This window comes from Dermacentor andersoni, chromosome 3, assembly GCF_023375885.2.
Source record: "Dermacentor andersoni chromosome 3, qqDerAnde1_hic_scaffold, whole genome shotgun sequence".
NCBI classification, from domain to species: domain Eukaryota; kingdom Metazoa; phylum Arthropoda; class Arachnida; order Ixodida; family Ixodidae; genus Dermacentor; species Dermacentor andersoni.
Genome location: NC_092816.1, coordinates 32,458,996 through 32,483,259, shown reverse-complemented (window position 1 = coordinate 32,483,259; position 24,264 = coordinate 32,458,996). Strand labels below are relative to the sequence as shown.

At 45.9% G+C, this 24,264-nt stretch overlaps 1 protein-coding gene across 1 annotated transcript in view; it reads right to left on the bottom strand.

Annotated features, from left to right (window-relative positions):
* The window catches only part of LOC126520849 (neprilysin-1-like), a 77,443-nt gene that overhangs the window by 10,216 nt on the left and 42,963 nt on the right, over positions 1-24,264 (bottom strand). Inside the window, exons 3-17 of the mRNA XM_050169647.3 lie at positions 23,879-24,021; positions 21,732-21,767; positions 21,219-21,275; positions 19,386-19,547; positions 16,287-16,370; positions 12,622-12,824; positions 11,370-11,543; positions 9,106-9,192; positions 8,061-8,185; positions 3,717-3,939; positions 2,843-2,941; positions 2,447-2,521; positions 1,968-2,071; positions 1,588-1,646; positions 1,451-1,502 (exon numbers count right to left, since the gene is read on the bottom strand). Coding sequence (XP_050025604.2) covers positions 1,451-1,502; positions 1,588-1,646; positions 1,968-2,071; positions 2,447-2,521; positions 2,843-2,941; positions 3,717-3,939; positions 8,061-8,185; positions 9,106-9,192; positions 11,370-11,543; positions 12,622-12,824; positions 16,287-16,370; positions 19,386-19,547; positions 21,219-21,275; positions 21,732-21,767; positions 23,879-24,021 — 1,683 coding nt within the window. The remainder of the gene's footprint in view (positions 1-1,450; positions 1,503-1,587; positions 1,647-1,967; positions 2,072-2,446; positions 2,522-2,842; positions 2,942-3,716; positions 3,940-8,060; positions 8,186-9,105; positions 9,193-11,369; positions 11,544-12,621; positions 12,825-16,286; positions 16,371-19,385; positions 19,548-21,218; positions 21,276-21,731; positions 21,768-23,878; positions 24,022-24,264) is intronic.

Sequence of the window (24,264 nt, the reverse complement as noted above, 5' to 3'; positions counted from 1 at the left end):
CGATTGGTCCGCTTTTCCTTACTTTGCTCGCGGTGGGTGATCGAAAATCGCGATGGCATGCAATGGAAGGTTAAGAATGCCGCTAAAAAGAATGTTCAACAAAGAAGAGTTGGCAGAGCGATGTCGCGTACGTGCCGAAAGGGCTTGATAACGGTATACGGCCACGCAGAAAGTTTGTTATACGCAAATAAACCCATGCTCTCCGGCAGGTGCGAGTAGCCAGTGCCTGAGCGATCGGCGACAGCCATCTTCTATTCCTTTCGGAAAGGAGCAGTCTCCGGCTATTCAGAAAAAAATCCAGTTTTGTCTGGCATATTAGTGCATCTTTAAAGCGTGTGCGTCACTTTGACGCAATGAGTTTTCGAGGTTTTGTGACGTTGAGTGACAGACAGGTGAAGTAGGTGCAGCCTGGAACCTTTTGACCAATAGCAGAGAGCTAATGGCGAAAAGCCGTCGAATCAAAAATAATTATTTTTCTTTTTTTTCTGTCCAATCATGCATAATCAGTGTGTACACATCATATCAGATGAAGAGCTATCGCGGTTTTCGTGACGTTGCGTGAGAGACAGGCGAAGTGGGGGTGGTCCAGAAAAGTTTCTGACCAATCGCGGAGGGCTGATTGCAGAATTGGAACAGGAAAGTTTGGAATAGCTTTACGTTATGGCACCCTTGTGCACGTACGCAGGAAGGGCTTGACGTATCACGTCTTTATAGTGTTAACACATCGCAGGAACACCAATAAATCAACCATCACTTGAATGATGGCTTCGGTCTCTGTGCCGAGAAAGAGCCCATATATTTTCGTTTCACTCGAATGGACTTCCATATGAGAGAGCTTGAGGTCCACTGTAACTTGTCTGCCGGAAGTTTTACTGCATATCGAGATTCGCCTAGTTCTGTACAAATGCGCCCAACATTTTCCCGCTTTCCGCAGCTCATAGGAAGGTAGCGCGACAGAGTTGCCCAGGTACTCCTTAAGCCGCTTCACCGAACGATCATCGCCATGAGTGTGAAATCTAAGACATCCTGAGCTGCAAGCTCGACGGCCATGGTGCAGCACTAAGTCATTTTGGGTGTAAGAATGTTGACTGTGTGTGCCCACAGTTTTTATGCTATCAGAAATTCGTTGCTTTACAGCAATCACATTATTTAGAATCTCTAAGATGAAAATTTAAAAAATTCAATTAATACGCAAGCGTTATACGTATATTATTAACAATTACGCTAATGAACACAGATTGCATGAAATCGGTCAGTTTCGGACTAGTTAATAAACGAGAATTTTTTTGTTGCTTTTTTGCTGCACCTCACGAAGTGCGAACTCACCAGCAAATTTTTCGTATGCCCTTATTCGTTCCTCGTGAACAAAATGAGGCAGGTGATGACGCTGTTCTTATATTCGCCGTAATATTTGCGAGATTGGCAGGAATTTAAAAAAAAGTGATCGTACTTGGGATAGTGCTGGTGGTACAGAGGAGGCTGCAGCACTCCGGCCGGAAAACCTGCGCAATAACACGTCGACATGGCGAGCACTAGAATGACGCAGCTGTTGTCAAAGAGCATTTGTGCTAAGTGTAATAGGCTTACTGATGAAGTTCTTCGATCTCGTGTAGAACGCGTTGACGACGGCGGGGTAAGTGATCCACCTAAAAAGAGAATTAGACACGAAAAACTCTTTTAGCACGCATGCACATTAGTATGGCGTGCCACGGTAACAGAGGTATTAAGATTTTCAAAAAAAAAAAACATAAGAAAAGGTCTATTATTATTGTCGGAACGAAGAATGACTTTCAACTTTTGTGAATTTGTTTATACTATCATTTGCCGTTTGATGAAGTATACTTCACTTAAAGCGAGCAGAAAAAAAGAAATCACACTGGGCTCTAAATCTCGGGCTTATGTTTTAGGCCATAGGATTAGAAAACTTATACATCACTGTTGAGGTTTTATCATTTCAACGTACTTACTCGTTTTTGTCCACGTCGTTCCTGAGCTTCATTTCGATCTTCAGTGCGCTGTGGCGAAGGCTCTTGATGATGTTCTCAAAGTATGTGTCGGGTCTGAACTCTACCTGAGACAATAATATCATCGTGAGACGAACTTTAATTCCAATATATTTTTTGCGAAGAGTGGCCTGCAATCGGAAGTGCCTGGAGATACGCTTCAGTCAAATTTGCTTGCAAAAGCTTGCAATGAAAATATGGCAATTGCTGCGGCTAGAAATGAATAATCCAGTTATGGGAATATAAAGTCAGCAATGTATGCACTTGGACATCGCCGAACAGGCAGTTGATATTAAAGCGCTGGGTACTAAAATCCAGTGTAATTTTGGAAACGTAATGAACAAGCATGATACAGTTCATATTCAGTATTTACGCACGTGACGGAAGAGACTAGTGTGGTCACAAATGTCAGGAGCAAAACACTCGGGCATCAATGTGCTTACCTCGTATTCTTTGTCCAGTTCTTGCGGAGCTGATATGTACTCAGGGTATCCTATCTTCTGAGTCATAAGCTCGGCCTGCAATTAGCGCGTAAAGACGTCGGCATGTAATGCGAGTTTCGCGAGAAATAAGTCATCTGCGTCTGTAAGCTGCAAAATTAATTTGTTTGAGTTCTTTGCCACCATTCATCTCTATAAACCAAGCAATACAGTTTTCTCGTCGCGTAATCATCACAGAAGTAGGTTTACGAGTTGCTTTTGTGGTAAAAGATGCTTTTGCTATAATGTGACTAAGCTGCACCTGAAGATCGTAGCATGCTCGCCAAAAAATGCATTTTGCAAATATATAAACGTAAAAAAAAATGAAATAAGAACAGAAAAGAAAAATAAAAGGCGAACCTTTTCTCTGGCCACTTCCCTGGTTTCGTTGTCCATCCAGTCAACATTCATTAGAATTTCCAAGAACGCCTCCTTGATGTCATTGATCATTTCCTCGGCCTTGGGTAGTAGGAAGGAAGGGTGGAAAGGAAATGCGAAATTATTCGTGGAAACGTAAGGAAAGCTCTCCGACATCAGTTTACAAAATCTAGGCATAATCAGCGAAAACAAACATTATGAGAAATTGACCCGGCTCCTGACGTCGTGCAGTAACTATGATGTGTGCATCGCAAGCCCATAATGGGATAGATTCAATTACTGTATGAACTGCACCAGTGTGAATGTTCTTCGCCCCAATTTGAAGAGCCCGTAGATCATCGCTATAATTGGATGCGTGCAGGGTAGCCAACCGGAACTACCTCTGGTTAGCCTCCCTGCCTTTCTATGCATCATTTCTCTCTCTCTGGATGCGTTTTGAGGACATTCGCTCGACGAGTTTTTTACATCAAAGAAGCCAACAAAATGTTGCTGAGGAAAAGGGTTCTTGGCACTTAATTATTTATGTTAACACTTGGCGACCAGCACGAAAAAAAAAAAAATTCGAGGCAAGAACAGACAATTGGCGTTGTTGGTTCTATAGGACTCTAACAGTGAGAAAAAAAGTACTAACTAAAGACAGATTAGTGCACCAGACAGCGCAGTGCCTCACTCTGTCTGTTATGCCGCGTTTTCTCTTTCTTTCTTTTTCTTTCTTCCTTTTTATTTCTTTTTGACCTGTACTCGGGCGAAACGAGCAAGCCCAACTTCTCCAGCTCTAGTAACTGGTTTAACCGATGACGGGGTGAGGATTTTACGTGGGGTGGATTAGAGCGAAGACGACTGTTCGGCGGCGCACCTTCTTTTTGCTCTTGTCGTTGAAGTGCCGCCGCACAAAGAGAGCCCCGACGGCCATGCCCATCTTCTTGTTGACCAGAAGCGTGCAGCTCTTCCAACGCGGGGGCGTCGACTGGGTGCCGTAGATGGCGCCGTAATACTCCTGTTGCTTGTCCACGAACCGCTTGTCCAAGCTGCCCACCAGCTTCGAGACGAAGCGCCACAAGATGTAGTTAGCCACCACCCTGCGGAAAATACAGCGCGCCACGAGGATTCCGCTCAGCAGACGTCGCAGATGGGCGGAGAAACTAGCCTTGCCGCGATTTCGTAGCGATGCCTTCTGTTTGATTCTATCCCGCTCTCATCATCCACTGTTCAGGGCCGGCTGATCCCGCTGATAACAAGGGTGGGGCGTCGGTCTGACAAAGCGCGAGAAGCGCGAAGAGGAATAGCATCGGAAAAGTCACCGGCATAAATCCCTCTCTGTAAGTAACACGAAAGCTTCCTTTCGCTCGTTTCTATTCGTTCCTTATGATACATCGTTCACGGCTGCTATATCCCGGAGATAAAGTGGGTACAGCGGGGACCAAGTGGACCACTTACGAAGAACGAAAGGGAATACCATTGGAATGGAATCGTTGTATTATTTCGGCCACGAATTTACCGCACTTTTTTGTACGCATATCATAAAACGTACTCATATGACCAATATGACCAGGTTCGCCTGCGTGATCGCTTGAACACACTTGACAGACATCCTCTCACCTTGAGCAAAGTGCTTGTACCTTGGTCATGCCCTAAGAAATGCCCGACTTTTTAGCAGAGAGTAATTTTATGGAGTGCCTACAAGTGACATTACTGTTTTTGTTACTCTTGTGTATTTTGTTAGCAAAACCTCGTTTCATGCACTGAATCACGCAAGTAACTGGAACGTAAATGCATTTCTCCGCAAAGTTCGGGAATTTGTATCTCGAAACTGGTGTCGTCCTGAGAATCCGTTCCAAGTGGATCCGCCTTGCGAAGTCCACTGATAGAATTTGTAAATTGCACTATGGGTCATAAGATAAATAGCTAAAATTTAATAAGCCAATTCTTGTTAATTAGTCGATTAGCTAAGATTAGATGTTAATGAGCTCCAACGTCTCATTTACACTCACGCGAATAAGACGAATATAAATATGATGGAAACTGCACATATCCACTCCAAGATGACAAGTTTAAATAACTGCCTTAAATCTTGTTGTGTGGTGATTTATAAAACGGGAAATTAGAAGACAATGCGTCGCTGCAAATGTTCAGATGTGACGTAGTCTGGGGCAGATACGCTCCATGAAATCTGCTTGAAAAAAAAAGAACTTCAATATTCGCGTTTGGCAAATTGACACGGTGCTGCAAACATTAGCTCGAAAAGCGAAAAAAATTTCCAGCTTCTGATATCACTTTTTACTTGTATGCTTTCATTCAATTATATTTATATGAAAATGCACATGTGAAATGACTAAAATTTACAAACCACTGCTTTCAACTTGGCGGAGCTCCTCTTCAATATAGAGTATACGCACCCACCGTATGTGGCCGTAGGGTGTAGGAAGTAAAGCCATGGTTCTGGATACCACAAAGAACTCTAACCGCAGCCCACTTCGCACATATTTGCGTCGAATTGTACCAGCACAAATTACCTAACGCGACGGCTATAAATCAGTATGTCGGCTTTTGAGGTTTACGTGAAAAAAAAAAATAACGAAATCAATATGACACGAAACCTCGCTGAGCCACCCGCCCGTCACTGCACTGAACTGGACTGAACTGCCAGAACTGCAGTGCGCGGAGGAATCGCGCGGTGGCGCCAGTTGCCCGAAAAGCAAGTACGGTTCGCCTTCACCGCGATGCGCGCATGATACGTGGCGAAGCGTATGCGCGAAGTTATGCAGAAGCGCGTCTAAAAATTTATTTATTTCGCTTGTTTTTAACGAATCAGCACAACCTGCCAAGACCATTCGTTCATGTGGCACTGAAAAACATATATGCGTGTGGTATCGCTATCTTTCGCAAATGCCACAGTTCTCTAATGCATTAGTCTTGTCCGATGAAGTGGTTCGCGTGCTGTTAGGCGAAAAAAAAAAACTATTTTGAAGTACTGCTGCCTTTTGTGAATGCCACAGTTCACAATTTCACTAATCTTGTACATGTAAAAAAACGAACAATTTCCAAAGATGCAAATTTGTGGGTAGTTCTTATTCAAAATGCTGAAATCGTAAAGCGAATTCAACGGGATTAATAATGAAAGTTTTGCCTGAAGTGGCCTTTAATAATTCAATCTCATCAATAAACCGTAAACGTACAGATATGCAACTTTATACAATTAGTTTGCACGTGTATAGAGTTTATACAGTGTGTTTATTTCACTCTACGAGGACTGTGAAAGCTTCTGATTATTTTTTTAGTTGAATTGTTCTCCCGCGTAGCGTTTTTGACATGTGTGTGTGTGTGTGTGTGTGTGTGTGTGTGTGTGTGTGTGTGTGTGTGTGTGTGTGTGTGTGTGTGTGTGTGTGTGTGTGTGTGTGTGTGTGTGTGTGTGTGTTTGTGTGTGCGTGTGTGCGTGTGTTTGTGTGTGCGTGTGTGCGTGTGTGCGTGTGTTTGTGTGTGTGTGTGTGTGTGTGTTTGTGTGTGTGTTTTAAGCTACCATTTTTGAAAAGTGGGCTCTTTATAGCCAAACTTCCCATGCTTTCGCATTTAATAAACAAGGAAATTAAATGCAAGCGCTGCACTCAGCGCACCAAGTAGGGTTAATGCTTGGGCGGGCGCCCCCATAAACTGACGTACATCGTCACACATATACCGCATAAAGATTGCCTCGCATTCTAAGTGCTCTCGATTGTTTCATCGTGTGCGTTTCGCTAAGCATTTCGACTAAGCAGAGAGCGTTCGTGCGAGTGATATGATTAGTGGAAACCATGGAGTTCATTGCAATATTAGCGCTGATACCAGGCACGTGCATTTAAAACGCGCCCCACACGGTTAATTTGTGCATATTTTACACAATAATCGTACCAACAGTGCGGCGTGTAATTTTTGCGGGTGCGATGAGACCACAGAGCTCCTTCTGTCTCATTGCCCATCCTTTGAAACTCAACGACGTACTTTACAAGCGAAACTCAACCTGCTAGACAATAGGGCGCTCTCAGAAGAAGATATCCTTGGACCATGGCCTATGCGTTCTTGCATGGAAAAGGCCACAAAAGCCCTTCTGTGTTTCTTGAAGGACACTGGATTATATGAACGCTTGTTACAGTGGAGATTCCTCTGCGACTGACTGTGAATAACCAACAATTATTTTTCTTTTCTCTCCTTATCTGTTCTTTCCCTTTCCACTCCCCCAGTGTAGGGTAGCCAACCTTGCACGTCCTTGGTTAACCTCCCTACCTTTCCCTCTTCGTTTCTCTCTCTCTCCTCGTCCCTTTCTTTCTTTCTTTCTTTCTTTCTTTCTTTCTTTCTTTCTTTCTTTCTTATCCTTCACATTGACCTCCACTGTTTGATTGCCTTTGTTTCTCTTCATTTCACTTTACTGTTGTTGCTGTGTTAATACCGTCTCGCTCAGAGACTCAAGCTGTTGGGATGAGCTGCTCTGGCTAGCCAGCACTCATTAAGTCTGACTTACGTGGCTGCCTTTGTGTACTGGAGAAAGAGGAAGGAATAGAACGACAAAACAAATTGATTGTCTGCATTTATTGTTGTGGCTGGCTGCGGAAGCCACCAAATACTTCGTTGATGAGCTTAATTGAGAAGCGTGGGCCTCTTTCACAGCGTAAGTTTAGTGCGTTCGTGTGTGCATGTGAATGGTACGATGCGTTGCTGACCTATAGAAAACGATGACCCCGACTGATTTTAGGCGTAAATGCGGACTAATTTTTTTCATGCCCGTCTGTCGCTAAAATTAACAGCGTCTCAAGGAACTGCACACGAAAGATGCATCATAACGGACAAGTACGGATTTTTATTGAATTCGGTATTTGGGAGCAGCGAGCTCAGAATCCTAACGCTAACAAAGTGAACACGCAAACAGTCTGGAGTACCATTGGCTGAATACACATACATTTTTATTCGTAAAAGCTGCTTGGCATTTTTGTAACACCTGTTTGGTGTGCCGAATTCATCGCCAGAAGATTCTTTCAGGACTCTCCGCGTTGCTAAAATTGACACGGGCGTCACACTATAGGCATCTCGGTGCAGTGGGGCGAAACCGGGCCGCACGGAAACAAAAATATGGAAAACATTTCCTTTCCCACGATCCAAGCTCTTCCGTCTTCTCCTTTAACATGCGCCCGTAAATGCGCTTTTTTCGATCTGTTATATTTAGGCAGCTTACCTTTTGGGAACAGTTTGGAGAAGCTCAGACATCGCCTTGATGTACTTCGGTGCGAAGATGACAACTTCTTCGGAAAGTGGTATATCCATGGGCATGACGACTTCAAAGTAGTGCGTCCAGTTCACCTTGCGGGAGGGTAAAGAAAATAATAACGAGAGATTTAAATACGTCACTGGGTTTATAATTTAGGCGAAGTTGCCTTTAAACTTGGGTATTAAGTGACGAAAAGCGGCGAAATAAGATATAGTATGTAATATGTTTCATTATTAATATATCAGAATGATATTATGATATATTCATAACGAAATGTCATTGTGAATGAAGTACACCTGATGTATAATAAAGGAAACTTATTTATGAAATTACAGAGAAGGGGGGAGGGTTGTTTGCGATGTATATGTAGACTGTTTTACCAATGGCTGTGTTGCGCAGCGATAATGTTTAAATGTTTAGAAATGCAAATTGATGACTTTAAACAGTTCACTATAATGTTAAAAATTTTTTGATTTCATTGGATTTCTATGGAAAAGGCCCTGCGTTTCCGAGTTGTTGATAGACATGCCGAAAAGAGCAAGGTAACGCAGGCACTCGCATTGCTATAAGTTAATCAGTAGGATGGTGTTTCCACTTTTATCTAAAGGAATTTGGGCAGTTATATAAGTGAGAGAAGAAGGAGGAAACAAGCAGGGAGTTTAACTGAAGGAAATGCCCGGTTCTTTATCCTGTATCGGAGGAAAGGGAAAGGGTACGGAGGTGTGCGGAGAAAGCAAACGGAAACGCGAAAGAAGGTACTGTCAGAGCGTACGTGGTGAGACGCCTGACAGAATTCAGTCTCTCGCACAGGTTTGGTGCCTAAGAAAATGCAGAACAACATATTCAATGTCACTCGAGCCTACATAGGTTGGAACCAGTGTGCAAGTGCTGTCTTCCTGAGGGGTCGGTGGTCGAGTGTGTTCTTCGCGGAAGATGTGAACGACTGATTAATGTTCTGACGGAACAAAACAGAAAAGAATTGCAGGGTCGCAGAGTGACGTCCGATACTAACCAGAGGGATCCTCGTCTGTAGCTCCTGTACCGTCCACTTGTTGTACATGGCCGTGAAGTTGCGCCGCAGCTCGCTTGGTTCCGTCAGCTGCGTTTAAACACCGAGGAAAACGCAAACTCAGACCCCCGACAGTCGCAAGCAGTACGGCGCAATTGGCTTCCTCCAAATAAGTCCACAAGAAAAAGCAGGAGCAACGAAATCATTGAAAAACACCTCAACAGGAAACCTACACCAAGAGTACGAACACTCCGCATATTAGGTTTTCACACGCAATGCAACCACTGCAATAATGACACTATAGAATGAGTGGATGGTAGGAATGTTGGTTCGGATTCACTATTATGGCGGGGCAGCGCGACTTAACACGGACGGCAGAGACGTAGAGACAATGTCCTGTCCTTCTTCTACGTCTCTGCAGTGCGTGTTAAGTCGCGCTGCGCAGCCATGGTCGTGAACCGCGCTATATATATGCTAAGACAAACTACCTACAGCGTAGCTCGTATGATTAAGACTTACTCAATCATTATTACCAGAGACTACTCATGCTGAAACGTTGCTTTGTCAGTAAAGCGAATAAAATGTCATTAACGGTGAAATGTCATCATGGCAATAAATTGGCACATAAAAGAAAAAAAGAAAATCACACCACGTCATCTGAAATGTCGCTGACATTAGGAAATTGCACTGAGGGTACGCTGAGATAAAAAGTGCGTCACACAAATTATGCACCACAATTCGCAAAAAGCTAGTAAGGTAATAAGTAATAAGCTTTCACTGCTGAGGTTGTAAAGCGAGCGCGTTTAGAGCAGTGACCAGCTGAGTATGCATCGTGTCAAGTGGGAAATGACCAAGGTTAATAACTTCGGTTACAAAAGTAACGCAAGAAAGCAACCAATTATAAAAGCAGGTTATAACATTGCTTTAGCGAGCCCATCGGTGATGTTAACGGACAAATTTTGCCGTCCTGGCACGGCACAAGTACTCGCACTAGCGGCTTTCATACAGCTCATTGTCGGTTTACGTATATGTTTTGACTCAGTGTTTGTATAACGTCAGCCTACACTGAAACTAGTTGGTAGCGCAGTCAAAAACTAAACGTGGCTCCCAGACAACTGGCGTCTAGGTTGCATAATCCTTTTCTTGTCTTTCTTTCTTTCTTTCTTTCTTTCTTTCTTTTTTTGGTTCTTGTGGTCTTCCGCGTGAAGGGAATGAAAAGTAGCATGGAGGGAACGGTACATGACAAATTTGAAGTCTATATATATATCTATAATAGCAGCAGAGGTGGGCGGGAGGGGGGAGGGCATACATGGCAAGGAAAACTGGAGTCAGAGGAGGCTCGCTTACGAAAGTTGGCGGTATAACGACGTCCGTTCTTCTTGTGCTGCAATTTCCTGGGTTTTTAAATTGCAGGGTTGTTTTCCATGGCATTTAACAAAATGTTGGCTGGTACGGGGTAAGAAAATTACGGACTTGACGCGAGGAGGCACAGAACAGTGAAAACCATGTCCCGAAAAAAAAAAAAAATATTGCGCTAAGCGTCGCCCACATCCACCACAGAAATGTATGAGCTCTTTGCATTCACGCGTGACGTCATGGGTCAAGGTGTGCAGGTTAGTTATCTGGGAGATGTTGTCGTAACCACGTGTCAGACGGTGCGTGTTTCAGTACAAAAGAAATTACATCTTTGCTGTGTTTTGGAAGTGGTGTGGTGCTAAACATGTTGCGTCATTCTGAATAGTGCGGTTGCTCAAAGTGTCGCCGGCGTTGATTTCACGAGCCACGCATGTTTCTACCGAGGCGCACTGGCCAAACACAAAAGGCGCCCTTACTTGCAGCAGCCTTGCAAGCGCATACAAGCGGCATTGTTTTGTCCACGCAGTAGGCTGGCGACGAGGTAACTTCAGTCAGGCTGGCCCATTGTACCCAGAGACCATTGTCGGAAGAAATGGAGCCGCTGTACTCGCAATTCACAGTTGACAACGTGATTTATAGGCGGCCTGTTGTTGCATCCACACATTTTCGAAGCTCTAGGAACGGCATGAAACTCTTGCCCCGTCACTCCACAGCTTTTTAGCGCCAGGAGTTCAGCGGTCGCTGAACTCCTGGCGCAGCGACGCCTCAGCGGCATTCGTTCCCTTAGCGGCCTCGTTTGTTTTGGCGAAGACTGCAGTATCTGGTACTGCCTCATGCTGATGCACAGCAGGTGACATTGTGTTGGCGGGGACACTGAAGAAGACGCGTCGTGCAGGAACATGCTGACTCACGTTGGCCAGCCTGGCCTCCAGCATGAGGGCGTCCTCCATGTCGCGCATGGCCGTCGTCCGATTGGCTCCCAGCAGCTGCGCCACGGAGACCATGAACCGCAGGTAGGCCTCCACCTGCTGCGTCCCGCGAATGTAGTAGTCGCGGCTCGGAAGACCCGTCTCGGCCTGGTCCAGCTGCACGACAAACATGACAGTATGTGGGCCAATTACTGCGGCTGCTTAGATTGCAGTTGCTCATTGATGAGCTGTGTGCGTGCACGTCGGATTGCACAAGGAACTTGAGACATCGGACTCAAGCCGCTCGCATGCACTATTGACGCCTTACTTTAGTGGACCTTAGGGTATTTACAGAAATAGCGTTGACAATCCTGCGCTTGCGCAGAACACAAGCTCCTTCGCACGTAGGACGGATTCGCTGGGCTAATGGGACCACCCAATGCACTTGAGTGCGCTATGGTCCATTAAGCTAATAATGCTCAGCTTAATTAATCTCAGCCCACCTAAGGAACAGCGTCGGTCGTACTACCCATTTACAGAACCTAAACTCTGCTGTACTGATGGCCGATAGCATCCGTTTACTTTAGGTCTGCTACTTGCAATCCTTATTTTTAAGTGAATGAGCATTCCTAACGAACACCGTAAGCCTAAATGGTGTTCCAGAGTTTAAGAGAAAGCGTTAGGAGCTGTAGCTTCTTGACACTGTGTCAGAAGCGTCCTAGTTCTCTGGCACCTACCAGAAGTTGCTTTCGCTTGTCGATTATAATTGTAACGCTAATAGGGTGTTAAGCGTGGTCAAAGGAATGGAGGGATTTAGAGAAGGCGATAAAGTGACGGGAACGTATAACTCAATAACGGGACAATAGCGGAAAATAGTCGAGGGGCCTGTCTTCGATTTCACGCCTTTTCCAACGACCAGTTTTGGCTATCGTATGATGTTGACTGACCACGGGTTCACTTGTGATGTGCGGCAAGCGGAAGGCAGGTCAGTGCATTAGCTTCTCTCCAGGACCTCTACCGATGAGTTAGGCGAGCTCATTTAGTTTAGTTTCTATTTTACACTGTTCTCTAAATCGTAGACTGCATAGATACATACTTTTTTACCACTGATTTGGCATGTTATCAAGAGGTGATACGCCGGAGTAGCAAACATTGGGGCACATGAAACAATGCTGAAGTGGGTTGCACAGTTCAGAGCTTGAAAAGCGTGTTAGCTCAGACGAGAAAGAAATCGAGGCGGGTACATCGGCCTTACGTGTATGACGTTTACGGTCGAGTTCTTGCTGTCCGCGGAGACCCACTGCGCGAAGAGGATGTCGTTGCTGTGCCTGCGCATGATGGCCGTCAGGTTGAGCCAGTCGAAGCCCTCCTCCGTCCAGTTGGGCGTGATGACGGGCCACGAGCCGACGGTCTGCAGCAGATCTAGCAGCGGCTTCTCACGCAGGGCCTCGATCACGGCTGCACGGAAGTGAAGGAGACATTACAGTTTCAACTGGTACGCGGACTCTTAAGCGTTATCGCTCTACCGTATATTATGGGAACGGAGTAACCGCGTGATATACTCTGGAAGGATAGAGCCAGTACATTTCAACTAGGTTAGCGGGTTATGCCTAGATTGTTTTTTTTTTTACAATGAATAATTTACAGTTGGCTGCCTGCCTCTGCACTTGACGCCAAATCTCAATATGGCGTGAAAGGACGTGTCTCATAAAGGTAAGCTAGTTGGTCACGGTATTGAGCGAAGGACGGGCTGAACCCACGGCCAAACATAATGCGAGGACATATAATACAAAATGTGTCGACAGTTCGGACAAAGTATGTCCTCGCATTGTCTTTGTCTATATTTGCGTTTAACAGGCGTTTTGTACAAGTCATTGCTCAAAGTGCGCAGACGTCCCGCAATCTAAGAGGGTGGCGATATGGGCTTGTTTGTCGGTCATCATTGAGAAGTATGATGACCAACAAAACAAGGCCACAAGAAGAAACGAGAAGAAGCGCTTGTCTTCGTCTTCGTTTCTTCTTGTGTCCTTGTTTTGTTGCGCAAAACAGATACCTTTTAGCGGTGTATACGTTGCAATTCTTTCGAGCATAAGGCTTGTTCGTGTCTCGTATTATTATATAGATACTCCAGGTGAATTTCCACCGTCGCCGTCGCAGTGATGTTGGGTATAAAATCCAAGTGTGATAAAATTGCTGCCGCGCACCGTGTGCTGCCGGTGCGAGGGAGAACCAAGGACGACGGCGGCTTCGTGCGGCGGCGTCTTGGGCGCACAGGGAGGGCAGTGGGGCGGATGGGCGCCGTCTCCTCGAGTGCACGAGGGGGTGGGAGCGGGAAGGTGTGCAATGAATTTCCTTTAGGTGGGGAGGGGGAGGCAAATTGGCAGCGTGGTTCGATCGTCTACTGCGGGGGCGGTTGCGAATACCGCGAGTGAGCACGACCGCGTGCGCCATATACCTTGGAGGTAATCTGCTGTGGGTGCAATGGCTACGGGCGCCTATGGCTGACAGCTTCCTGTGCGCTGTGTTCTTCGGCACCTACATCGCGTTAAAACGGGAGTCATCCCGACGGGCGATTCGCTCGTCGCTTCTGCCGCTCTTCATTGCGCCAGTGTTATCATAACGAGTGCTCGCGGTCATCTAGTGAGATCTGCTCATGTTTGCCCGTGCACGCGTGACAGCATCTTTAGTAGTGCCATTAATAAGGGAATGTCAACTGCAATTCATACGACCAATGAAACTACGAGCCTGGCTTCGTGTTGTTGTCTAATGCTTAGCTATCGTAAATCATTGCTTCGCTTTTCGGGCAAAACTGTGGCTGTGTTTTTTACTTCTCAAAGCTCGCTGTATAATAGTATTTTCCTCTTCTTTAAGTCGTTCACAGGTAGGGACGGTGAAGCAAGGTACCCGCGACCGCGAAATCGTAATGGCATATTGGCTCTGCTGCTGAGCGCAAGGTCGTTAATTCGAATCACGACTACGGCGATGTGCGAGGTTTCCTTTCGGTGGGTAGGGTATTAAAAAGCAAAGAAGATAAGAAAGCCCCGACGCATTGTGGTTCCGGTGGACGTTGGGGAGATTTACAAGATCAAAATGAAACCGAACTTCCTCAACACCGCATCCCTCAAGCTTCGCAGCTTGGCGACAATAACATAGCCACAGAACAAATCGTACTCCCAAAATTTTCTGTGGCCCGTTAGTGCCCGGCAAAATTCACTTGAAAAGATGTCGTGTTTGGTTTACATTTACGTTAGTGACAATGAAGAGGTCAGAATTGCCATGCGTCTATAAACATACTTCTGCACGTGGCCAACGGAGAATCAACATTACGCGCGCGAACAGTGCTGCAGCGGAATACACCAATCACGATTTGGATTCAAACACTCGAAAGAGCAAATGAACCGCATCCTCGCGTGCACTGTACATATGAAACGTAACGTGGTCGCGCAACAGCTCGATGATGAACAAAACTAATTAGATTAGTAGGTAAGAGCTATACTCGAACAAGGCGTACAGAATCACGCCAGTAGGAGCCACGAGGAATGCGGAAGCCACAGTTATTATATAACTGGTCCGAAGTAGCCCGTGTTGCCACGCTAATCGTATTGCTGTGCAGGTGGTCGTGTTCACAATTAAGGAAAGAAAACATAATAATAAAAGGTTTCCGAGGCATTATGGGCATCGTTATGCAAACGAGAAACGTAACGCCGTCGCAACGAGGATGATTAGAGGGGTTTCCGGGTGTTTCTGCCTAAATATGTCGCGCAGAACAGGATTCTGAGAAGGAGAACAGATTTTATGCGACTTTGGTCGCTTCACCTCAAACGACTTTGGTGGGTATATTGTGCGTTCGTTCAATTTTGAAAAGTGGGGGTATAGCCGCTGGCAACACGCGTTCCGCGGCCCAGTCAGAGTGGTCCGCCAAGGATGGCGCCGAGAGTGCTTGGCGGACCCCCCCCTCCTCCTTCCTGTACGCTAAATTCACCTTCACCACCCGGAACCAAGGCACGGCGGCAGGGCGGCAGATGCCGGGTCTCCGAGCCTATATGGTTATCGATTTCGGGGCGAAAGATGTACAGTGTTTTATCATGTTGCGTTGTAGTAGAAGCAGCGCATTCGTACTGTGTATGCGTTATGTAAACACCAGTGCCGTAGCGTATTCTGCGCCAAATACAAAAATTTTTTATTAGGCTAGTGCCTCGCATAACGACAGGTGTCCACAGCAGAGATATTTGCTTTGCAGTGAATATAAAGGAGGCTGCTCGTTATGACAGTGAACAGCACGGCAATCACATGCAGCGCGATGTGGTCATGCACCAAATGGTCGCCGCGGGCCAAATCGACTACAAAATTCAGAGACGGGAGGAGTGTTACACAAAACGCGACCTGCAGCACTCGATCGTATTTCGGCTACACGGAACGCATTTCACTCGTGTAGATTTGGTGCGGTGATCGCCCGGCGCCCGCGACCATTTCGCGATGCATCTGATTATACCGCGCCGTTCACTGTCATAATGATGAGCAGTCTATTTTGTGTTCGCTGCGAGACAAATAATACATCTGCTGTAGTGACCTGTTCGTTACTTATGCGCGGCACTGGCATGCCGTTCACTATATATATAGGAAGTGTCCGAAGGAAACGTTACGACTACGTTGTTCAGACCTGCAAGCCTGCGTTGCGCTCAACCAGACAACACGAATGCACGTTTCTAGGCGTCATTACACCTTCGCAGGCTTGTTTCGATGCACGGTTGCCCACGCTGCATGCACTGGCGTTTCACGGAGCGCGTCGGCGTGCTCCCCTGTTCACGCTAAGCGTGATCTACACTGCACCATTATTAAGTGTCATCAGGATAACAGCAAAACTATCATATGTACTAAGCGGCAAAAGGACTAAATGAACAAAGGAATTTGAAGACCAACTCTCATTGAGGCAGGACGTGTAAAAGTTCTTCGCGTTGATGGTGGCGTTGCTGTCGGATGCGTCGATCGGCGACTCCAACAGCTCTGAAAAAAAAAGAAGGAAAAAGTGCAAAGTTGGTTAGTGCCCTAAAAAAAAAAGAAAAAGAACAAAAAGAAGCACAGTAATTGTGCTGCGGCATTCGAGATGATACTCGAGAAATAGTTTCCAATGTTTTCCGTTTCACCGACAATAAGCGAAAATTTCACCGAGAGTAAGCGCAATACAATTTCAGCAGCTGTACAGTGCACATAATACGAACTGCCAAGAGTCTGTATCTAGCTGCCAAAAAAAAAAAGAAAAATAAGAAAAATAGAAAAAAAAAACACACAGCCGATTTTGCCGATGAGTAAGAGCCATTGCGATATTGAGATGAAAAGGAAGAAGCGAGTTTTTTGTCGCTGTATGCTGGCAAAGACACTTTTTATTTGGCTATTAAATTAAATAAGATTTACACATAAGAAAATATTAGGGACAAAACAAAATTTAGTAAACAAAGCGTGAAGCCCTCCGTGAAAAGATGTCAAACAGAAGCCACATGATATGGCTCGCGCGATGCAGTCAATCTATCGACCAACATGCATCGATGGTGTCTTGGTGTCCGCCTAGACTAAAAACATTAGTTTAAGAGTCTTATTGAGGGAGACAAGTCCTGCCATCATCAACGCAGTCGGTGTTATGCAATCAGTGCCTGCAGAATAAGAATCCAGTAGGGTCAGAGGTGATTAACGCTGCGTGTCGCAGCATATTATTATTATTATTATTATTATTATTATTATTATTATTATTATTATTATTATTATTATTATTATTCGTTTTGAAAAGATGTATAGAAATTACAGGAAAGGGAAAGCGAGAAGCAGACCAACAACTCCCACCGGAAGGGGCACTATACGCCAGCGTAGACACAATAAAGAGACACACGTTATCGGAGAAAATTATCTGATTTCCCTACATTGTATAATGAGTGTTTCTTGCCGATGCATTTACATGTGGGCAGTAACACACTTGCCCAGTGCCTACAGTACTTTCAATGCTCCAGGTGAAGCTGCACAACAACGAATCGCAATACTTAGGAAACTGGCGGTGAGCTATCGGTGCGCATAGACAGCGGTGCAGCTCTCACAATTTTCTTTCTCTATAGATTTTTGTAGCTCATCCTGTCTTGAAGAATGTTCCCAAAATTCTGAAGCTCACCGTTTGCACAATTTGAATTGTCCTTTCCGTGCCGTCCTCGAGACAGATTTAGAGTTTCCCGCAGTTGGTCATCGCTTATTCATCGTATCACGCGCGACGACAGTTCCCGTTCTGTGTACCAAGAACACTGGTAGGGCATTTATAGTGTCAGTATAAGTAAGGGACGTCCTTCGTGGATGGGGTCCTAATAGGGGCTAACGTTGAAGAGACAGTTAAGTCACTGTGGAGTTTAGCACGCGAAGCTCCCATGGCAAGTCACACTTAGCCCGATCTCCTTTCCACCTACGCGCTTCCTCAAAAGTATATTATTCTGTCTGTTCGAACATACTCTAGCGATGAGTACAACACCTCTCGGACAAGCGGTTATCCCCGAAAAAAAGGAGTGACCGGTATTCCATTTAGGGCTCAATCACAGCGGCAACTGACAGAGGTCGCGCGACCGACCGCGACCGACGGCGAAACCAGCGCGCGCGACTCGCCCGTCGCCACACGCACGAAATGTCTCGCGATGAATGCCATTCACGTCTGCTCGCACTGCCATTGCCCAGTAAAATCAGCGCCAGCGTGTAAAGACGTTCTGTTTCTGCGCCGCTGATTTCTTCAGTAAGTTGGCAACTCCAGGCGCACGACTGAAAGAAAAAACAATCAAGCAGCGCGTGACTGACCCAAACGGAGTTGTTTTTCGACCAAAGCGACCACATGCGAGAATTAGCGACCGGCCCCCTCGCTTTGTGACCAACTTGGTCTCGCGACCTCTGCGAGTCGCAGGCGTGAATGAGCCTTACTCTTATAGAGTCTGCGTGTAATGGGTATACTACAATATAGGCCCTTGTTTTTATACCGACACGGGCGTTTTCCGCCTGCGGGTCCCTTTTCCTGTTAGTTGGCCTCGGATATAAGCGCAGATATCGAGTGTCTCGGCGAGAACAACAGACCAAAGTGAGTCATCGCGTGAACCCATAGTTTCCTACGCTGGTTGTTCCATCATATATATAGCGGACAACCTAGAGCAATCCGCACACGACACGTATACGAAGGTGGCGAGCATCCCAGGGACTATACAATAACACATAGCGATCACACACTGTGTCGAAATAGCCGTGCCTTCGATAGCCATTTCGTCGCGCAAATAGTAATACTTCTGTTTTCTGTACAAATAACCAGCCGGTGTAATGTCCCTTTTTGTATTTCTAGAGGCGCGATCGGTCACGAAAGCATCCGCGTCATATACGTTTCTTGACGACGCGTGGCACGTCAGGCTCGCACTTATAGGAAGCAGACAGGCCCTCAAGCGATATACACGTTCGGCGGGTCATTTATTGTGCGTTCCAAGCATAGATCACGTCAGAGATAAAGTAAATATCCTCGACGACATGAATGGTGCTGCTTCACAGCCACCATTCACGGGCCCAGTCATAGATGCAGCAACATGCCCACATCGCTACCCTTGTCGTCTGCTATAGCTTGCCTACGCCAAGCCCCGGAAGAGAAGTCAGAGGCTGCCTATTTGTCTCGGTCGGAGATCGTGCACCTAAGAAGCGCTGCAACCCCATTTTCGTCAACAAGTCGGCCACATATATACGTACAAGAAGCAATTCACATTTGTTTTGATATCAAGGGAGAAATGACTTCTTCAAAGACATAAGCGAGAAATGGTACATGGCCATTTCAACCAAGAAGCTGTTCCGCATCCCACGTCGTCAATTCTAGGCTCATCGCTGCGGAAGCAATAAAGTTGTGACCGCGTAGTACTCGGCGTCATTGGCACGCCCACTCTCGCAGCGTCTATGCGCGTATACGGACTACGAGCGCCGTGTGCCCGGCTCGTATATACCACGGGCGTTGTCAGCGTGGGTGCGGTTTACCTTTGAGCAGTACCTTGAGTTCGTCCTTCATGACGGCGAACGTGTCCGAGTGCGGCCGGTCGGGCGGCAGCACGTGGTACTGTTTCCAGCGGCCGCACGCGAAGTCGTAGAAGTCCGAGCACGGGTCCACGTTGGGGTCCATGTTCCGCAGTATGGCGGCCGCTGCACGCGTGCATACACAGACAGACACGGTGACGGGACAGCGACGCGAACGGTGGCTGTTCGCCTAGGCACCCAGAAGAACTCCTTTACTGTTCTTTTTGTTGTTTTAACCGTACAAAAATGGGAAGAGAGCTTCGATCATTACAGATGAAGTCGCATTACGTTGGCCGGGCCCCGTGTTTTAGCAGCTGGACGCAGTGAGAGATGAAAAGTGATGGGGTCTGCTGACTGTCGCGTCACCGCTGGGCAACAATACTAGCTATAACGTTGCACTTTCTGAGTAGCCCAATAAGAAAAAAAAAAGAAAACAAAGAAAAGAAAAGTGGACGAGGGGGAGGGAACGTGCACGCGCATGAAAAGTTTACAATCAAAGTCACGCGAATGTGACATTACGAACATCTTTATCTCGCGATAGGCGACAACACATACAAGCAAGGTTTTGTTCTGTTGCTCATTGGTGGCGTATCAGTCACTTCACCCCCCATTCAGCCTCATCCAGTTATACCCAAATCATTCCAGGAGTTTGAAGCGGAGTTTCGATATAGCTGGTACACGGTTCAAAAACTTTGCCTAGAAGCACTGGGCTTCACTGTACACCGTATACGACATTCTTCGTGACCTGGCCTCTTCCCCGCCACCCTAAGAGAAAGTGACACAGGCCCGCATGCAAGTGTGCCCGCACTTCCCGACTCCTTTCCCATTGCCGTCTTCCACCACTGGCCGCAGTAGAATTTCTATTGTGTAAGCGACGGTAAAAGCAAACTCGGTATATGCTAACTGTGTCTCTTGTATTACATATTTAGACACCGAATTATACTATCCGTAGAGCGTTCATGTGTGTTACCTTACGCATCGAGCAGTGCGCTCAACCGGGTTAAGCACTTTCATTTTAAAGTTTTCGACGCGTGCTCCCTAAGCAAGAACAAAGGAAGGAAAAACCAATGTTTTAAATCCGACACGTACCGTACAATGGATGGGCACGTGCGTAGCAGAAACGGTACGCTCGCATAAAACAACAACAACAACAACAACAACAAAAAGAAGACATCGTACAGATTATCATTCCAGAGAAGCTGACGTCCCCTTCGGGAGCATCCCGGATCAACCTTAGAACCAACGTTTAAAGCTGCAGTTGATAGCCCTAGTTTCAAGCCCTTCGTAGTCGTCGTTATCCTGCCGCCGTCGAATACACGGGAATCCCGAGAGGGACTTCAGTTTTTGAAAGAGACGGGATTGGACAAGCGGCTCTGACAGTGTTATCACGTACAATGCCAGATTGATGGACTCTACCGGATGATGTTTGTGTGCTGTGCTATGTGCTCTCTCTCTCTCTTCCCCTTCCCCATCTTTCATCGCCCCCATCCCTCTCCCATGTGTAGGGTAGCAAGCCGGTTATGCTAAACTGGTTAACCTCCCTACCTTTCCTTCTTTACTTTTTCCTTCCTTCCGAGAGGGACGTGTCGAGAGTTGCGATGTAACGTGGCGGAAATTTAGCGATACACTCGCCAAGCGAAATCCTTTCGTGCACCGTCGCTCAGCCAGCGAGCTGTAACTCCTCCATTTTGAAACAGTCGGGTGGCAAGGTCTTTCTTTTCTCGAACACAACAGACCGTATATAAGAGACCGTCAAAGCTCTCGCCCGTGGAATTGTCTTCGCTTTGTAATACGTACCGGCTTTAACGCAGGCCTCCGTGATACACACGCTTTTGCATGCTGCGCCGAAGCACTCTGAAAAAAAAACAAGAAAGAATAAACGTCGCTTACCATCAGATAAGTAATCGTTTCTAAGCTACTACAAATGTAATCGATGAATAGCGCTCCACAAACATATTTTAAGAATCTGATGATAGAAACAATGTAATTATAACCTTTGGGAAGGGGTAGCATGTGTCGATTAAGTTCTTCTTTAAATACTAGCAAAGATGAAGTCTGTTTAGTGCTAAAGTACGTCAGAATTCAAAAGCCACGCACGATGCAGTTTGTTATCGCATAGCTAGCAAAACAAATAAGTTTAGCATTATAGCACACTTCCTCGCTTCTTGAGTACACCTGCTTTGCATACGCGAGAAAGAGAACGCAAGGCAAAATAAACACAACTTTCCAATGAATACGTGCAATGGCATAATGTGCGTCAGTATCTGTGCAGTTCTGATAATGGCTGTTAACGAAAACTCTCTACTTTACCTTTCCTTGTACTAGATGCGTTGCTGGGTGTCTCGTCTGGAAAGATAGGAGGAGAAATTAAGGAATGGCGCAAACTTCAGATTAAAGTCACTAAGTTACCTTAACCGGAACTATAATGTTAGGACAGTGATTTCTTATTTATTATTAATAGAGTAATGCATGATTGCGTATCTTTTTTTTTTCTGATTAAGTCGCTCCTAATTTGTCCGACCGAATCCTCGTTAAAATTCAGAGCGTCCAAGATTGATATTGAAGGCTTCGAACGCGCCTGCGAGTGAGTCGACGCTGTGGGCGTTACTCGTTAGATCCGTACGTGAAGTTTTCGCGAGAAGGCGGGCCTTTAATTGCATTATAAAAGCGCTGTGTGGTCTGTGCTACTGTTTGAGTGTTCTAGCGCGAACGTCTGCCCGGCGTGTTATCTCCGCGCTGGCCTGACGAATATGAAATGAGGCCTCATCTCAAAAGCAGCTCTTATTCCAGGTCACTTGAATTGTCGGATCGACGATGGGCATAGAAAAAAAAAGAAACATTACGTGGAACAATAGTCTTTAGTTCTTCCGTAATATGCTGCATAAGTTGGGAAACTTTGGAAAAATACATTTTGTGCAGTTGAATAAAAATCGGTGTTGCTCGGGCAACGACCACTGATCCCCGATTTTATTGCGTTTACAACAGGCACCCGCGCAAAAACACACGCGAAAGAAGGTAGTCATAGAATTTGGATAAAAAATGAAATACGAGGGAAAAGTAGAATACTAGAGGGCGTTCCAGATGGTACATGCAGCTCAAGTAACGCTATTACCTGTGGCCTTCCATTTGGACACTGGCCTGAACGAGACACTTCAGTTGCCTGTTACTGTCTGTGCTTTGTGCCTGTTGTGTGTGTTTGTACTATGTATGAATGTGTCATTTCGCGCATCACTATTGTCATCTGGAGTAGAATGCTAGGCGTATAGTCCAGCGAACATCTCCAGCACCCAGTGAAGAATGTCTCTATCTCGCCAGTAGATTATGTGCTAGAGTTATATATGTATTATTCAATGGCTGCTGCTGTCGTGTATGCAGCATAGCAAGTAGGTAATGCACAGATTGAAGTCGTTAAATGTCAGGTCTGATGTCAATGAAGATCGGCGCCGCTTTCAAAGCAAGGTCAGATTGAAAGGGCGGGTAGCTATGGTTAATCAGGTAAAACATGCGTAACGCACTATCCTCCTTTTATTTAGATTACGGCTAGTGAGAGTAACGGACAAGGCTTGTTGCTCACTTGAAATGGCAGTCCTTTATTTTTTTGCCGCAAACAAATACACTATATTTTTTTCTGTTTTCCACAGATGAATTCCACCTATTTCTCTCAGACGACAAAGCATCCCTGATTTCTATGTTGCCCTCTGAAACGTAGGTGGTTGACGCCGAGCTCTTGCTCGGGATTCAAACATTTCTCGTGCTTTATACTTGGTTGATATTTGTGTGCGTTAAGATATAATAAAATGTCATGTGCAACAAGTGTGATCAACACCTGCGAACTTCTGCTTTAAAACTTCGTCCTCGAGCATCCAGTTCCAGCCTGAGCAGCATTTCCTCTAAGATTGTCAATATTTATCGTTGAACGTCCCCTCCAGCGTGTCCACAAATCTCAAACTCAGACATTTGCATCTTATTGCTTCGAAAAGTTTCTGTCCTAAGTTTTCATTTTTGCGGCGATACACTGCTGTCTGCCTTGACAGATGAGTTTGCTTAGAGCCTCGGACGCCGGCTATTTTTAACACTCCAAGCAATATCAATGCTGCCTGGGTATAAGTTCACGAGAAGTCATTTCCAGTTTCCTCTGAGTATATCAAAACCTAATGTGCCAGCAGCGCCGACTATTGCGTTATCCAGTTCTCGACAGATGCTCATGCATACTACGATAAAAAGGCTCAGTTAAGCACAGTGCCTCGCCCCAACCCCTCACACCAGTTGCTGGCGCATTATAGCCCTGGTCGCTTTTCCACTATACAAACAAGCAAACAAACAAACAAACAAACAAACAAACAAACAAACAAACAAACAAACAAACAAACAAACAAACAAACAAACAAACAAACAAACAAACAAACAACAAACAAACAAACAAACAAACAAACACCTTTTGCGGAGGTTTTTCTCACCGTTCAACGGCACCCGCTGCTGTGGCGTGGGCGGCCTGGCCAGAAGGATGAGCATAATAGCACACACTGACGTCATCACCACCAGAAGCAACAGCAGGATTCTCTCCAGGGGCGTTCGGTCCAGGCGGAGACATCGCTTCGTCCTGTTTTTAAGAGATGCCGGCGGGCGTTCGATATTCTTGTCTGTGCTGTACGCTCACAGCAGTCTCCTGACGGTCTTATACTCAGCCGAATATAATTTCTTGCGCGCCCGTCTTCAGTAACTGGCTCCAGTGTAAAATGAGCATTTCTATGTCTTTTGTTGCGTACGCATGCCTGGTTGAGTGGTTAAGGGTATATGCATGCGTTGTAGCAAGAAGAATAAATCAGTTGTTAGTTAGTGCCAG